Source organism: Heterodontus francisci, chromosome 10 (genome assembly GCF_036365525.1).
Source record: "Heterodontus francisci isolate sHetFra1 chromosome 10, sHetFra1.hap1, whole genome shotgun sequence".
NCBI classification, from domain to species: Eukaryota; Metazoa; Chordata; class Chondrichthyes; order Heterodontiformes; family Heterodontidae; genus Heterodontus; species Heterodontus francisci.
This window is the reverse complement of record NC_090380.1, coordinates 95,284,156-95,302,325: the sequence shown is the minus strand read 5'-3', so window position 1 is coordinate 95,302,325 and position 18,170 is coordinate 95,284,156. Positions and strand designations below refer to the sequence as shown.

Below are 18,170 nucleotides of genomic sequence, written 5' to 3'. Positions count from 1 at the left end.
CTGTCTATGTAGTATATTTTCTAATGAACATTCTTCCTATACAAGCACTTAATTGGGGGAGAAATCCATTCACGTAGTGCTGCTATACAGACTGACATTGAGCCCCTGGCAGTGTTGTGGGCCACTAACTGCACAGTGTTCTCCAATTAGATCAATGAAGAATGCCCTGCTGTGCTGTCTGCCCCCAGGGAACTGACGTTCTGCTAATACACAAAGGAATTTCTCTCCCGATATTCTCATCTTAAATTTATCTGTGCATTTATTTCAAAGCAGCTGTCAACCTTGGGTTAATGCCTGAATTTAAAAAGTTCACAGAAAAATCTAGTACAAGAACATTAGGTTCTTATTTAGGGACAGGGCTGGTCAGGAAATACACTATGGGCCTGAATTTCTATGTGATTCTCCTGATCTCCCATTGTATCTTCGGCACAAACCCTGGAGAGAACGACGTTACTGGCCATTTTTTGCCATTTAGACTGCTTTTCTGGGGGTTCCACCAATCCCCCACTGGACAATTTTCCAGAAATTCCAGACACAAGTATAAAAAAAATTCCCTGAGCACAGATTCCTCCTGTTTCCTAGACTCAGCTTGCCTCCCCAAGATCCATCCTCCCCAGTTTCTGTAATTTTCATGATCTTCTTACCCTATGTCTCTTTGTGACAAGCTCTCCATCCTCCCTATATTTCCAAGACTTCCCTCTCCTTATAAGAAAATTAAACAGATGAGAAAATGTTATTAAATCCTCTGAGGCACAGCTGTCGCATTTAATTGCATTTTGAGTGTCCCTACTGTGTTTGCCTCCACTACTTTACCTGGCACCTTTTAAATAAAGAATTCAAATCTTTGAGTAAAGAAGTGACTCACATTGCTGAAATCACTCTTCCATCCATTAAAAGTCCCTCTGCATTCCCTTGAAGTTTCTCCTCCTCCATATTCAAAGAGCAATCTGCACTCTATCATGACATACTAAACACCTCTCTTACTTGCCAATACAAGACATTACACAATAAATGGTTACCATTCCTTTTTCATTCATTTGCCAAGCCTAAAATGTAATGCCACAACAATACCTTGCATTTATATAGTATGTTTAATGTAGAAAAGCAGCCCAAAATGCTTCACAGAGGCATAAAGGGAAAAACTGAATGCCATGCTAAATAATGAAATGTTGTTGAAGGTGAGGTTGGAAAAGAGGTTTATGGTTGACAGCAGAAAAAAGGATAATCCTGAAGTGATGAGTGGTTTTGGTAGAGGAGACTGAGGCATGATAGTGCATGGTGCGGCCCAGCCAGATCAGATGTTGCATGGTCAAACTAATAACGCACCAGATATGCTCATGTCTGACACCTAGAAATGGAAGAAGCAAAGATTGGCTGGACCATACTAAGGGAAACAGTCACAATGGGAAAGAATAAAGGTTTTGCTGCAGAATAGGGTTTCAAAAGTGGACATAAAGGAACAGTTGAGTTAATCAATAGCTAATGACATATAGTAGCGAATGGAGTGCCAGTGCAGGCAGTTGGGAGTTTTAAAATGCAGTTGTCAGTGACCGGATTGAGAGTTTATTCCAACGGCAGTCGCAGAAGGAAGTGAGGTTGCACAGGATTAAGGAGCGATGGGCGGTGAGGGATACAACGAAGTGGTCAGAGATGACCTTGTTAGTGATCAAGACCAAGGAAGTAAGGGAGCTACAGGACACGACAAGGTCAAGGTGGGTGACCGAATATTAGACGGGTTACAGGAAAATATTACATAGTATTTTACGGCAAAGAAACAGGCCATTTGGCCCAAGAGGTTTATGCCACTGTTTATCCCGCACATGAGCCTCCTCCCGCCTTACTTCATCTCACACTATCAACTTATCCTTTTATTCCTTTCTCCCTCATGTACTTGTCTAACTTTCTTTTTGAATACATCTATGTTATGCCCCAACAACTCCACGTGGTAGCGCGTTCCACATTTCCACCCCTCTCAAATTCATTATTGGATTTATTAGTGATTAACTTATATTCATGGTTCCTAGATTGGGCTCCCCCACCAATGAAAACATCTCTATTTCTACTTCATCGAACCCCTGCACAATTTTCAAAAATACGATCAGGTCACCTCTCAGCCATTACAGTCTCACTTGATTGCTGTACCCTTCAGTTCTGGTGCCATCCTTTCTTCAGTGTTTTTTGTAATATGGAGACCAGAACTGTATCAGTACTCCACATATGGTCTATCTAAGACCCGGGATATCCTTGAGAATAAAAACAGAAAATGCTGGAAACACTCAGCACCTGTTGCAAGAATAAATAAGTTAACATTTCAAGTGTGCAATAGTTTGCTTTAGGAACATATTGGAGAAGGTTCTTCCTCCAGATTGTTGGCCAGAGGCTGCAAGAAGTACTGAATCTGTTACAAACTGCTGAATAGCTTGTGAACTGAAGTAACCTGAGGTCAGACACTGGCCTGTGCTGATAAAAACCAGTTTGAACTAATTAATTTATGTGAAAGACAAGGGAGAGATCACAAGAATAGAGCCTTATTTGGACACGGAGTGATACCGGGGGCTTTGGGCCTAGGCCAATAAGGAGAAGATACGATCGAGGTGAGCAGGCCTAAACCAACAGGAAAGAGACAGCACAGCGCGAAGAGATAAGAAAGAGAATAAGTATGGAGAATCTCGGGCATAGAGCCAGCAAGCAACTCTGGAGACCAACCATCGTGGAAGTGGAAGACCCTGCGTGAGCAACGCGGCGACGACGTAAAAGAGAGAGAGAACGTAACGCCTGGCCAGCGTCAGCTCTCCCCTTTTTCGGGTATTATCCTTTGTTTTCTGTGACTAGGTCAGGGAAGGTCAGAGGAATCTAGTGGGTATGCGTATCGATTCTAGCTAGCTTTGTCATTAACTGTATAACCCAGTTTGAGTTGCATGCTTTTGTCTAACCAAGTGTATAAGCCTCATTCTTACATTGTACAACAATGTGAATAAAGTAAATTGTTAGTTAAAGAAAGGACTGAGTTTCCTCCTCTTTGTACTAAGCCATTAACCGTAGCCGGTGGATTAGGTGGAGAGTGGCTCTCCTGTAACCCCGATATCCCAAACACCCAGCCTGAGCCTGAATTAAGAGGACTTAGTCCCACGTGATGTCCAGGATCAAGTGGGCGAAGGGAATAAAGGGGCCAAAGGGGAGTTGACTCCGCGCTACGGTTTACAAGATAAAGCTTTACTTGGTATCTAAAACTTTAAATCAATCAAATCTAACTTTGACTTGATTGTGTAAATGTTGATCTATAACAATTCCTGTTTCCATTCCTTCAGAGCAAATACAGCAGTTAAGATTTAACATATTCATAAATTAGGATGACTTTTGTCTTTCATCCAAATACAGAAATTTCTGAAAATTAATTGAGCACCAGAACTTCCCCAGTGTCATTCTGGGAAACAGCTAGAACTGTCCAGAAAATACAATAACTGGTAATAATTTGGACAGGAAGTGAAAGGGCCACAAGTTGCCAAGTTAACTGATAGGGCAAATGCAAATAAAAGAGATTGGTCAGATCATCCATCATGACGGAAGTCGTTGCCATTGGCAAAGTTTAGCTGTACTCTGAGTGGATTTAACAATATCACATGCAAGGCAATAGCTGTTCCCCAAGATATAACATTCTATTGATAATAAAATGCATCGTCAAGCTTCTTTTCACTCATTACAAATACTTACACAGTGTTACGACCAGTTAAGAAAAGTGTCTAGGGGTCGTTTACTGTCTTCACCTGGTCACAGGGTTTAATTTTTAAACACACTGCTTTGAGCTCCCCCTTGGTGAATCCTTGTTCACCACGTTCCAATTATAAGGCAAAGAAATGAGCACAACCAGGTTTTCTTAGAGTTTAAGTTTTAATAAATAACCACAACCCACGCTAGCATGCATACACGATATGCACATGCAAATAGAGACAGAAAAGAGAAGAAAAATAAAGTAGAGAAGTTTGAGGCAATCTCTGAAGAGGGATTTTTACTGTGCTTCGAGCTCTCTGTAGTCCTTGATTTTAGGTAGTCTAGCTTTTCGTTGGGGTCCAGTATTCTTCTTAAACCTTGTTTACTGGAGGAGACTTTTCTCTCTTGTGGTTCATGTGTCTTCAATGGGTCGTCTGATTCGTGAGAAAGAGATGGGAGCAGACAGGAGAGAGATCTTTTCAGTCCAAGAGCAAACAGCTTTCTGAGTTCAAACTCTCTGTGGCAAGTTCAAATTCTGCAACAGCCAGTTAGTCATGTGACTTAACTGGTCTGACCAGGTCTTCTGTGTATTGGAGAAGCACAGACTGGGTCCTTTGTTCCAACATTGTCTGCTAGTGTGCAAAAAAGGTCTTTCTGGCGAGGGCCCTGGCAATTCCTTGCGATAGGCCCTCTTTTCTTCCCAGCAAAATTTTTAAGTTTTTAATGTTCATGTGGCGAAATAATGTGTCTCTCATTCTTGGCAGGTGGGGGCCTACATGGCAACAAATTAATTAATGATTTGGTACATATTGTTGAAGGCTGGTATTTTATAACATAAGGTATGTCCATATCCTGGAGGCTCCCAACCTCCAAAGTCAGTCAGTAACCATTAGGATCAAATAACCGAAATCCTGGACACTTTGGCCCCAATATTGAGAGGGGAATGGGGTGTTGGGGGGTGGTGCAGGCTAACACAGGCAGGGGTGTGTGCGCAGTGTTAGATGGGAAACCTGGAAGTCTGGGTTTCCCTGCATGCTGCAGAGTTTTAACTTTCCTGCTTTCACCTTGGTAGGTCCAAGCCTGACTGACAGGCTTGGCTTCCAGTTGGGTGGAGAGCACTCTGGAGTAGGCTGTAGCCTCAGCCTCAGGTAGAAGTGTGGTGGAGGAGGCGGGGGGAGGGTTAAAAAAAGTCCTCTTTTTCCTAGAGGAAAGAGCTCAGATTGTTCAATTTTTTCTGATAAGTATAACCTCTCAGTTCTGGTGTCATTCTAGCAAGTCTTTATCACATCTTCTCCAGTGCCTCTATATCATTTTTGCAATATAGAGACCAGAACTGTTCACAGTACTTCAGATGTGGTCTAACCAAGTTTCTACACAAGTTTAACATAACCTCTCTGCTTTTCAATTTTATCCCTCTAGAAATGAACCCCAGTCTTCTGTTTGCTTTTTTAATGGCCTTACTAACCCACGTTCCTACTTTTAGTGAGATGCACCAGAGGAGAACAAAAGAATTGCTTCAAGGATGTGCCGAAAGCCAACATGAAGAAATCCAACATTGACATCAACTCCTGGGAGACCATTGCCCTGGACCGAACCAGATGGAGGCAGAGTCTGTGGGAAGGATCCCAACGACGACAAAATAAAGAGGAAAAGCGAGAACGGCGGAAAGAACAAGCCATGACCTGAACTAATAATAAATGACCAGACATCCCACATGACAACAAATGCCCTATGGGCCACAAAGTCTGTGAATCCCAAACAGGCTCATCAGCCATCTTCGGACTCAAGTAAGACAATCATCCTTGCCTGCGAGGGAGAGCCAATTATAATACCCCGATATCACTTTCCCCTACCACATTTAGAAACTTATTTTCCTTATTCTTCCTACCAAAATGATTACCTCACATTTATCCATACTGGAATTAATTTGCCAGTTACACTCCCATTCTGCAAGTTTATTAATGTCCTCCTGTATTTTGTTGTGGTTCTCCTCTGTACTAACTATACCACACACCCACACCCTGCCCAGCAATTTGGTGGCATCTGCAAATTTTGAAATTGTACTTCTGATTCCCGAGTCCAGATCATTTATGTAAATGCAGAACACTGGTTTTAGCATCAATTCTTGCAGAAAACCACTTCCCATCATTTGCCAATCTGAGTAACTACCTTTAACCCCTAAACTCTGTTTTCTGTTTTGTAGCTAGCTTGCTATCCATTCTGCTACTTGGCCCAACTCCACATGTTCTGACCTTAGTCATGCATCTACAATGCGGTACTTTACTGAAGGCTTATTGGAAATCCAAATATATTACTTCTACTGCAACTACATGGGTCGTGGTCTTTATTTTTATTACCCTTTGGAAAACTTATCAGCCCACTCCTGCCACATAGATTATTTAAAAAATATTCTTTCATGGGATGTGGGCATCGCTGGCAAAGCCAGCATTTGTTGCCCATCCCTAATTGCCCTTGACACCTGAATGGCTTGCTCGGCCATTTCAGAGGGCATTAAGAGTCAACCACATTGCTGTGGGTCTGGAGTCACATGTAGGCCAGACCAGGTAAGGCCAGCAGATTGCCTTCCCTAAAGGATATTAGTGAACCAGATGAGTTTTTACAACAATCGATGATAGTTTCATGGCACCATTACTGAGGCTAGCTTTTAATTCCAGACTTTTTATTAATTAATTGAATTTAAATTCCATCAACTGCTGTGGGGGGATCTGAAACCATGTGCCCAGTGTATTAGATTACTAGTCTAGTGACATTACTACTATGCCACCGTCTCCCCCGTGACGATATACAACAAATTAAGAAGGCAGCCAAGTCAACTGCTTATTGTTTAGAGTCTTCAGAGAAAGAATTTCAAAGTTTAGCTCCTTGGCATTTTAATCACCTTTGTCTCATGGACCTTTCTGAAACTTGTACAAATACACTTTGTTTTCAAAAACTACCATTTAAAAGTAACTCTTTTCCCAAATTCTCTCTATGAAAGTATAATTTAAAAGAATGCCAAAATATAACAAGTGGCAAGTTTTGGAAGGATTTTTACCATCATTAAAGTGTGGAAGGAGGTTCCGAATAAAGGTCCTGATTTATATGTCAGTATTTAAAGAAAACATTTCAGGTACATTAGCCACTGTTGCAAGTTACCTATAAAGAAAAACACCATTTTAATCTTTTAAGTTTTATATTTTTTTCCTCATTTGATATCCACACTCTAAACTGTAAGTGACGAGCCACGTTCCCCATACTACATGCAGATTTATTTATCTGAATTGTGTCAAGAAAACACTATTTATCTTCCAGAAATAATTAAAAAATGCTGGGTAGACAAAATTCTTTCCAAATGTTTTCACTGGAAATGCACACTTCCTTCCATCTCTATATCGCAGCATTCACTCTCGCACAAATGTATCCTCTAACTCACCATAAGCAAATCCCCAGCAGATTTGCTAATACTTGACTTATCAGCACACATTAGATACCACAGTCCAATGTATCAAAATAGTCATTTCCCCCGGTTTCCTTTGGTTGGAAACACAGATTTGAGAAACTCTGCCAATTTACAGAGAAACCTCCCCAGCAATTGATCACTATTTGATCTCAGGCCATGCCTACTTGCAGGAAATAAAATTAAGATTTTTACAAACATATGAATTAGCAGTAGGAGTAGGCCATTCAGCCCCTTGAGATTGCGCTGCCATTTAATAAGATCATGGCTGTTCTGATAGTGGCCTCAACTTTACTTTCCTGTCTACCCCCTCAACCCTTTGACTCGCTTGTCAATAAAAGTCTAACTCAGCCTTAAAAATATTCAATGATCCTGTCTCCAATGCTCTCTGGGGAAGAAAATTCCACAGACTAACAATCCTCTGACAGAAAAAAACTTCTCATCACTGTCTTAAATGGGAGACCCCTTATTTTTAAACTGTGTCCCCCCCCAGTTCTAGTCTCTCCCGTAAGGGGAAACGTCCTCTCAGCAATTGCCCAGTCAAGTTCCCTCAGGATCTTATATGTTTCATAAGATCGCTTCTCATTCTTCTAAACTCTACTGGATAGGGGGTGCCCAACCTGTCCAACATTTCCTCATAAGATAACCCCATCATCCCAGGAATCAGTCGAGGGAACCTTCTCTGAACTGCTTCTAATGCAATTATATCCTTTCTTAAGTAAAGAGACCAAAACTGTACACAGCACTCCGTGCCGTAAATGACTCTTATGAGGTCTCACCAATGCCCTGTACAACTGCAGCAAAACTTCCCTACTTTATAATCAATTCCCCTTGCAATAAACAACAACATTCAATTTGCCTTCCTAAGGAACAAAGCAGGATATACACAGTGCCCCCTTAGCAGCACAATAATACATTACACACTACATTGGATAATGCCCCTGTTCTAATAAAAATGTATCATCCAAGTTATTATGAGCAATGTTATGGGGGGATCTACTCAAATGAGAATCTTTTATGCCACCATAGTTATTTGTTTTCCAAACCTTACACCTGTTCAGATTGATTTTGCCAACTTACTGCCAATTACAGTTCAGCTATTTGTACTGTAGGTCCATGACAATCAGGAGGTTGAATTCACACTGCTTAAGATTATTTCACCTAGGACTGATACAGGTCATCAGGAAAATAAGATCATGTTTAAATCTAACCGAGATTGATGACAAAAGTCTCAGAAGTTGAAAGGTCAATCTTTTAAACGCTGCACCACCCAGTCCCCAGTGCCTGCAGACATTCCGCATGCTTGACATCTTTGACAGATGTATAATACTACATTGGATCTATAGTATATCTATAAATCTTATATCTATAGTACCCATGGTGAAAGAGGAAGTCTCACTCTTATGCAAAATCAGGTAATGTGCATCAAAGGCTTATTAAGTCCACCACATTAGGTTTATTAATAATATTACTCACTGTAGAAAAATGTTATTCAAGAATACCCACAATAAAGAAAAAAACTGGTATTTATATAGCATTTTTCATGACCACCGGATGTCTCAAAGCGCTTTACAGCTAATGAAGTGTAATCACTGTTCTAACATAGAAAACATGGCAGCTAAGTCACACACAGCAAACTCCTACAAACAGCGATGTGATAATGACCAGATAATCTGTTCTTGTGATGTTGGTTGAGGGATAAATATTGGCCAGGACACTGGGGGTAACTCCCCTGCTCTACTTCAAATAATGCCATGAGATCTTTTACATCCACCCAAGCAGGCAGATGGGCCTCATTTTTTAAAATTCTTTCTTGGGACGTGGGCATTGCTGGTTTTCCCATCCCTAATTTCCCTTGAACTGAGTGGCTTGCTCGACCATTTCAGAGAGCAGTTAAGCATCAACCACATTGCTGTGGGTCTGGCGTCACATGTAGACCAGACCAGATAAGGACGGCAGATTTCTTTCCCTAAAGGATGTTAGTGAACCAGATAGGCTTTTACAACAATCGATGATAGTTTCAGGGCATCATTGCTGAGACTAGCTTTTTAATTCCAGATTTAGTTAATTGAATTTAAATTCCACCAGCTGCCGAGGTGGGATTTAGCCCGTGTCCCCAGCGCATTCGCCCAGGCCTACGGATTACTAGTCCGACAACATTACCACTACGCCACTGTCTCATCTGAAAGACTGCACCTCTGACAGTGCAGTACTCCCTAAGTTCTGCACTGGATTGTCAGCCTTGATTTTTGAGCTCAAGCTTTGAAGTGGGACTTGAACCCACTGAACAATAAGTTCAACAAAAACTACAAAGGTATAAATGACCAAAACCAGATATGCAAACAACATGCCCTCTTTAACTGAGTGACATTAATCAAAGGAGAAACCCAACATCTTGTTCCACAAAAGAAAACACAAGTCAAGTTTTTAAACAGAATTTTACCCTGTAACAATATAACATGTGATGACTTTGCCTTGCACCAAATAATGAGTAAATAAATATGCAGACAACCTAAACACAATGCCTGATACACCAACACTATACTTTATTGACATACTAAGCTGTGTCCAACTCCATGACAAACTATACATCCTCAGCTTCATGTCAAATTCCACATCTTAAAAAGAGTACAGGGCAAATATTTCCAAAAAAATATTCCTTATAACTATACTGTCACACAACATCATACCACACAAGTGCCGGGCAATGACCAACTCGAACAAGAAAAGACTCAACCACTTACTTTGACCTGCAACTGCACCACCAAATCTCCCACCGTGAACATTCAGAAGGTCACCACTGATCAAAACATTACATGCACGGAAGTCGTGTGCTGTATAAGTGGTTCACCTCCAGATCCCTCGATGCTTCTCTATTATCAACAAGGTTCTAATCAAGAGTGGGATGGAATAGTCACCACTCACAATCTCCAAGATGCAACTCACCAAGGTACTTTGACAGCACCTCCCAGCTATTTGACCTCTACCAATAAGAACAGCAAGATCACAGGAAGACTGTAACTACCTACTTCCCCTGCAAGTCACACACCATCCTGACTGGGGCATATACTGCCATTCCTGATCACTGTGCTACAATCCTGTAATTCACTGCCTAACACCCCCATTGGGTGTACTATCACCAATAGGACCACAGCATTTCAAGGAGACATCCCACCACCCTCTCAGGCCTAGTAGGGATGGACGACAAATGCAGCTTTGCCAGTATCACACAATTTTTTTTTAAAAAGGTAAAGGTACCAGACTCTATTCCTTCCTATACATGAGGCAGGACTAATAAAAGAAAAATTTTGATGGCCATAGGCTATTCAGGGTTTTTTTTAAACATATAATTTCTCCTCTTTTAAAGGTACGGTGGGGAGACAGAGAATGAAATTGGTTTTCGGTGGTGTTGCAAAATAAACGACAACAAATCAGCAACCCATTTTACACCCATTTATTTTTCACCGAAGCCCAATGGAAAAGCAGATCAGACAATGTAAAACAGACTGCTGATTCGCTATTGCATGTTTTGTACCATCATCCAAGATCAATTTGACTCCCACCAACTCTTGCTACACTAATCTCCCTGAGTCCTACAGCCCTCTGATACTTGAACAATGATTATTGGCAGGGTAATCAATTTTGGGGAGATCAAGGCTAAACTCAATCCCATCCTCCCCCAAAGTCCACAGCACACCCTTTCCAGTGGAGTCATTCAATTGTGTTCAGGAAGGGGATTCCTGGCTTTTTTTTCCCTCTTTGGCTCATGGGTGTTAAATCCAATTGTAACTTCATTGTGGCTAAGAGTCGGGTAACAGGGATATGCATTTGTCTTACTGAAGTAATTCTGATACTCAAAACTATTTCCAACATACTTCCAGGGACCCAATTTTGTTTATAATTAAACAGTAGGGGATGGGAAAAGAGTGCAAGAATCCAAAGGATCTGGGAGACCAAGGGGGTGATTAACAAACTACAAGAAAGATCTGTTTGGAACTATGTTTGAAGGCTGGTCACAGGAAGAGGGACTAAAATGTAAAACAGGCATCAGGATAAAGCATAGGGTGGGGGACAGGAGAGCAAAAACCATGGCATTTTATTTTGTGCTGTTGTTGCAACTATTGGTTCTTTCTGTGCACAAATGCTAAGATGGACTAAATGGCCTTCCTCATCTATTTTGGTCTTATGACCTTATGAACATGTGATGCATTTTAAGATAGTGGAAGCAAAAGAGAAAGTACTGGTTTCAAACATAATCTAGCTCCATGAAAATACCTATACAATTCTTAAAAAGTTTATAAAATTACCCATTCTTGACCTCGTGTAAAGATTCTTATGAATCAAAATCAATTATTTAGGGACCATACACATGGGGGTGGGGATGTGAAGAGAGGAGAGGAGAGTGGGGGGGGCGAGAGGAAAGGAGAGTGGGGGGGGGGAAAGGGAGAGTTGGGGGGGGAAAGGGAGAGTTGGGGGGGGGAAAGGGAGAGTTGGGGGGGGGAAAGGGAGAGTTGGGGGGGGGGAAAGGGAGAGTTGGGGGGGGGGAAAGGGAGAGTTGGGGGGGGGGAAAGGGAGAGTTGGGGGGGGGGAAAGGGAGAGTTGGGGGGGGGGAGGGAGAGTTGGGGGGGGGGAGGGAGAGTTGGGGGGGGGGAAAGGGAGAGTTGGGGGGGGGGAAGGGAGAGTTGGGGGGGAGGAAAGGAGAGTGGGGGGGGGAGGAAAGGAGAGTGGGGGGGGGAGGAAAGGAGAGTGGGGGGGGGAGGAAAGGAGAGTGGGGGGGGGAGGAAAGGAGAGTGGGGGGGGGAGGAAAGGAGAGTGGGGGGGGGAGGAAAGGAGAGTGGGGGGGGGGAGGAAAGGAGAGTGGGGGGGGGGAGGAAAGGAGAGTGGGGGGGGGAGGAAAGGAGAGTGGGGGGGGGAGGAAAGGAGAGTGGGGGGGGGAGGAAAGGAGAGTGGGGGGGGGAGGAAAGGAGAGTGGGGGGGGGAGGAAAGGAGAGTGGGGGGGGGAGGAAAGGAGAGTGGGGGGGGGAGGAAAGGAGAGTGGGGGGGGGAGGAAAGGAGAGTGGGGGGGGGAGGAAAGGAGAGTGGGGGGGGGAGGAAAGGAGAGTGGGGGGGGGAGGAAAGGAGAGTGGGGGGGGGAGGAAAGGAGAGTGGGGGGGGGAGGAAAGGAGAGTGGGGGGGGGAGGAAAGGAGAGTGGGGGGGGGAGGAAAGGAGAGTGGGGGGGGGAGGAAAGGAGAGTGGGGGGGGGAGGAAAGGAGAGTGGGGGGGGGAGGAAAGGAGAGTGGGGGGGGGAGGAAAGGAGAGTGGGGGGGGGAGGAAAGGAGAGTGGGGGGGGGAGGAAAGGAGAGTGGGGGGGGGAGGAAAGGAGAGTGGGGGGGGAGGAAAGGAGAGTGGGGGGGGGAGGAAAGGAGAGTGGGGGGGGGAGGAAAGGAGAGTGGGGGGGGGAGGAAAGGAGAGTGGGGGGGGGAGGAAAGGAGAGTGGGGGGGGGAGGAAAGGAGAGTGGGGGGGGGAGGAAAGGAGAGTGGGGGGGGGAGGAAAGGAGAGTGGGGGGGGGAGGAAAGGAGAGTGGGGGGGGGAGGAAAGGAGAGTGGGGGGGGGAGGAAAGGAGAGTGGGGGGGGGAGGAAAGGAGAGTGGGGGGGGGAGGAAAGGAGAGTGGGGGGGGGGAGGAAAGGAGAGTGGGGGGGGGGGAGGAAAGGAGAGTGGGGGGGGGGGAGGAAAGGAGAGTGGGGGGGGGGAGGAAAGGAGAGTGGGGGGGGGGAGGAAAGGAGAGTGGGGGGGGGGAGGAAAGGAGAGTGGGGGGGGGAGGAAAGGAGAGTGGGGGGGGGAGGAAAGGAGAGTGGGGGGGGGAGGAAAGGAGAGTGGGGGGGGGAGGAAAGGAGAGTGGGGGGGGGAGGAAAGGAGAGTGGGGGGGGGAGGAAAGGAGAATGGGGGGGGGAGGAAAGGAGAATGGGGGGGGGAGGAAAGGAGAATGGGGGGGGGAGGAAAGGAGAATGGGGGGGGAGGAAAGGAGAATGGGGGGGGGAGGAAAGGAGAATGGGGGGGGGAGGAAAGGAGAATGGGGGGGGGAGGAAAGGAGAATGGGGGGGGGAGGAAAGGAGAATGGGGGGGGGAGGAAAGGAGAATGGGGGGGGGAGGAAAGGAGAATGGGGGGGGGAGGAAAGGAGAATGGGGGGGGGAGGAAAGGAGAATGGGGGGGGGAGGAAAGGAGAATGGGGGGGGGAGGAAAGGAGAATGGGGGGGGGAGGAAAGGAGAATGGGGGGGGGAGGAAAGGAGAATGGGGGGGGGAGGAAAGGAGAATGGGGGGGGGAGGAAAGGAGAATGGGGGGGGGAGGAAAGGAGAATGGGGGGGGGAGGAAAGGAGAATGGGGGGGGGAGGAAAGGAGAATGGGGGGGGGAGGAAAGGAGAATGGGGGGGGGAGGAAAGGAGAATGGGGGGGGGAGGAAAGGAGAATGGGGGGGGGAGGAAAGGAGAATGGGGGGGGGAGGAAAGGAGAATGGGGGGGGGAGGAAAGGAGAATGGGGGGGGGAGGAAAGGAGAATGGGGGGGGGAGGAAAGGAGAATGGGGGGGGGAGGAAAGGAGAATGGGGGGGGGAGGAAAGGAGAATGGGGGGGGGAGGAAAGGAGAATGGGGGGGGGAGGAAAGGAGAATGGGGGGGGGAGGAAAGGAGAATGGGGGGGGGGGGAGGAAAGGAGAATGGGGGGGGGGGGGGAGGAAAGGAGAATGGGGGGAGGGGGGAGGAAAGGAGAATGGGGGGGGGGGGGAGGAAAGGAGAATGGGGGGGGGGGGAGGAAAGGAGAATGGGGGGGGGGGGGAGGAAAGGAGAATGGGGGGGGAGGAAAGGAGAATGGGGGGGGGGGAGGAAAGGAGAATGGGGGGGGGGGGGAGGGAGGAAAGGAGAATGGGGGGGGGGGAGGAAAGGAGAATGGGGGGGGGGAGAGGAAAGGAGGGAGTTGGGGGGGGAGAGGAAAGGAGGGAGTTGGGGGGGGAGAGGAAAGGAGGGAGTTGGGGGGGGGAGAGGAAAGGAGGGAGTTGGGGGGGGGAGAGGAAAGGAGGGAGTTGGGGGGGGTGGGGAGAGGAAAGGAGGGAGTTGGGGGGGGGTGGGGAGAGGAAAGGAGGGAGTTGGGGGGGGGTGGGGAGAGGAAAGGAGGGAGTTGGGGGGGGGAGAGGAAAGGAGGGAGTTGGGGGGGGGAGAGGAAAGGAGGGAGTTGGGGGGGGGGGAGAGGAAAGGAGGGAGTTGGGGGGGGGGAGAGGAAAGGAGGGAGTTGGGGGGGGGGAGAGGAAAGGAGGGAGTTGGGGGGGGGAGAGAGGAAAGGAGGGAGTTGAGGGGGGGAGAGGAAAGGAGGGAGTTGAGGGGGGGGGGGAGAGGAAAGGAGGGAGTTGGGGGGGGGGAGAGGAAAGGAGGGAGTTGGGGGGGGGGGGAGAGGAAAGGAGGGAGTTGGGGGTAAGACGGGGACTGTGAATCTTGCCTGAGTTGATCTAATTTTCAGTGAAGAGGAGACTGGGAGAGGGAAGGGAAGGATTTGAAACGAAAGCCGGGCCCTGCTCTCATTGCCTCAGATCGATCTGAAGTCCTGCTGCAGGATTTGCGAAATCTCGAGCCTGAGAATGACAGCAGAGAAACTGCACCGGCCGGCCGAGCGGCCTCTCTCCCACACAGTGAACAAGCAGCTCCGGCTCTGTGACGGCAGATCAGCGGCGCAACTCGAGCGCTCCCCGGCTCCGGCGGAGAGCCGGGGTCACAGTCACTCCGAGCCGAGCCGCTCTGTCCGCCCCTCGCTCTGGACTGGGCTGCACCCGGTCTCATTGGAACCAGGCAGCCCACCCCAAAAGGCGGATTAAAGCAGGAAAAGGTCCGATCCCTGCTTCAAATGGAGCGAAATACAAAATATCAAACTCTGCTTACCGATAGCCCACAAGAAGCCGAAGAAGGAGATTCTGCATTGGAGAGCGAACATGTTGTCAGCTATCGGTGGGTCTGCTCCACTTCCTCCTGGGTAGCTGTCCTTTAGCCAGCCAGCCAGCTGCTGGGGAGTGTCACTCGGCCGAGCCAGGCTTCACTCGCCTCTCGCAGCTTCCCCTAAAGTGACGCGAAGCGCAACTGGGACCGCAGCCAAACAAAGCTTCAACAAAAACAACACCCACTTGAGAGATCCCCTGAGTTTCTGTCGCAAACAAAAAAGCTTCAGTTAGTTGATATGCCAACCAAAGAGAAACACCGCTTTTCAACCTGGAACTGTAAATAGATTTATAATAAAAAGGATGTAGAAACACTGGAGGGAGTGCAAACAGGATTTACAAGGATGAAACTAGAAATGTGTGGTTATACCTATCAGGAGAGAATGAACAGGCTGGAGCTCCTTTCTCTTGAGAAGACTGAGGTGTGACCTAGTAGAGTTATTTTAAAATTCTGAAGGATTTTAACAGAGTAGACACAGAGAGTTTTCACTTGTGGGGAAGAGCAAATCTCTAGACTATCAATATAGGGTAGTCACCAAGAAACCAAATAGAGAATTCAGAAGAAAATTGTGCACTGAGAGAGTGGTGAGAATGCGGAACTCGCTACTGCATGAAGTAGTTATTTATTCACGGTGTGAGTGTTAGCTGACAAGGTAAGATTTATTGCACTTGAGAAGGTGGTGGTGAGCTGCCTTTGCGATGGTACATCCTTCTTTCTTCTTTGGCCTCCTTGTCTCGGGAGGCAATGGGTAAGCACCCGCCTGGAGGTGGTCAGTGGTTTGTGAAGCAGCGCCTGGAGTGGCTATAAAGGCCAATTCTAGAGTGACAGACTCTTCCACAGGCGCTGCAGATAAAATTGGTTGTCAGGACTGTTACACAGTTGGCTCGCTCCTTGCCCTTCTGTCTTTTTTCCTGCCAACTGCTAAGTCTCTTCGACTCGCCACTCTTTAGCCCCGCCTTTATGGCTGTCCGCCAGCTCTGGCAATCACTGGCAACTGACTCCCACGACTTGTGGACTTGATGGTACACCCAGTGCTGTTAAATAGGGAGTTCTCGGATTTTCAAACAGCAATGATGAAGGGATAGCGATACACTTCCAAGTAAGAATGGTGTGTGACTTGGGATGGAACTTGGAGGTGGTTGTGTTCCCTATGCCTGCTGCCCTTGTCTTTCTAGGTGGCAGAGGTCACGGATTTGGAAGATGCTATCCAGGAAGCCTTGGTGAGTTGCTGCAATGCATCTTGTAGATAGTACACACTGCTACCACTGTGCATCGGTGTTGGAGGGAATGAATGTTTAAGGTGGTAGATGGGATGACAATTAAGTGGGCTGCTTTGTCCTGGATAGTGTCAAGCTTGAGTGTTGTTGGAACTGCACTCATCCAGGCAAGTGGATAATGTTCTATTACACTCCAGACTTCAAGAGCATATCCCATGTACTTTTTAAATGCAATGAGGGTTTCTGGCTCTACCATCTACTTAGGCAGTGAGTTCAAGACCCCCATCACCCTCTGGATGAAGACAATTCTCAACTTCCCTCTAATCCTTCTACTAATAACTTTAAACCTATTCCCCTGGTATTGACCTCTCTGCTAATGGAAATAGGTTCTTACTAGCATTCTATCTAGGCCCTTCATAGTTATACACCTCAATTAAATCTCCCCTCAGCTTCCTCTGTTCCAAAGAAAACAACCCCAGCCTATCCACTCTTTCCTCATAACTAAAATTCTTCAATTCTGACAACATCCACATAAATCTTCTCTAGTGCGATCACATCGTTCCTGTAATGTGGTGACCAGAACTGTACACAGTACTCTAGCTGTACTCTAACTAGTGCTTTTAACAGATCTAATATAACCTTCCTACTGTATGCCTCACCTAATAAAGGAGAGTATCCCATATGCCTTTTTAAACATCTTATCTTCCTATCCTCCTAGTTTCAGAGATCTATGAACATGCACTCCAAGGTCTTGTCATTCCTCTACACTACTTGGTATCCTACCATTTATTGTGTATTCCCTTGCCTTGTTTTCCCTCCCTAAATACATTACCTCACACTTCTTCAGATTGAATTCCATTTGCCACTTTTCTGCCCACCCTACCAGGCCACTGATATCTTCCTCACTATCAATTGAACAACAATTTTTTGTATCCCCTGCAAACTTCTTAATCATACCCCTTACATTTAAGTTTAAATCATTGATATATACCATGAAAAGCAAGAGATGTAGGAATGAGCCCTGCGAATCCCACTGGAAACAGCCTCCCGGTCAGAAAAACACCTATTGACTATTACCCTTTGCTTCTTGCGACTAAGCCAATTTTGGATCCAACTTGCCACTTTCCCCTGGATCCAATGGGCTTTTACTTTTATGACCAGTCTACCATATGGGACCTTGTCAAAAACCTTTCTAAAATCCATGTAGATATCATCAAATGCACTGCCCTCATAGAGAGATACAGCACTGAAACAGGCCCTTCGGCCCACCAAGTCTGTGCCGACCAACAACCACCCATTTATACTAATCCTATATTAATCCCATATTCCCTACCACATCCCCACCATTCGCCTACCACCTACCTACACTAGGGGCAATTTATAATGGCCAATTTACCTATCAACCTGCAAGTCTTTGGCTGTGGGAGGAAACCGGAGCACCCGGCGGAAATTCACACAGTCACAGGGAAACTTGCAAACTCTGCACAGGCAGTACCCAGAACCAGGTCCCGGGTCGCTGGAGCTGTGAGGCTGAAGTGCTAACCACTGCGCCACTGTGCCGCCCTACCACTGTGCCGCCTCAATGACCTTTCTCATTACATTATTAAAAAATTCAATCCTGTTTGATGCAACTTTCCATTAACAAATCCACACTGACTATCCTTGGTTAATCTGTGACTTTGTAAGTGATGATTTATATTGTCCCTCAGAATTTTTTCCAATAATTTGCCCAGCAACAACGTTCGGCTGACTGGCTTATAATTACTCAGTCTATCCCTTTCTTTTTTTAAACTACCGGATGTGGCAGGACTGCAGAGCTTTGATCTGATCC

General features: G+C 46.5%; 1 protein-coding gene across 2 annotated transcripts in view; it reads right to left on the bottom strand.

Moving 5' to 3' along the window:
• LOC137374648 (interferon gamma receptor 2-like) overlaps positions 1-15,250 on the bottom strand; it is a 73,105-nt gene extending 57,855 nt beyond the window's left edge. Inside the window, exon 1 of one of the 2 annotated variants that reach the window (XM_068041099.1) lies at positions 15,069-15,250. In XM_068041099.1, coding sequence (XP_067897200.1) covers positions 15,069-15,120 — 52 coding nt within the window. In that variant the 5' untranslated portion in view covers positions 15,121-15,250. Of the gene's footprint in view, positions 1-9,909; positions 10,057-15,068 lie in introns of those variants that run through there. The other variant, XM_068041100.1, reaches the window with a different exon arrangement.
• Between the last annotated feature and the right edge of the window lie 2,920 nt (positions 15,251-18,170).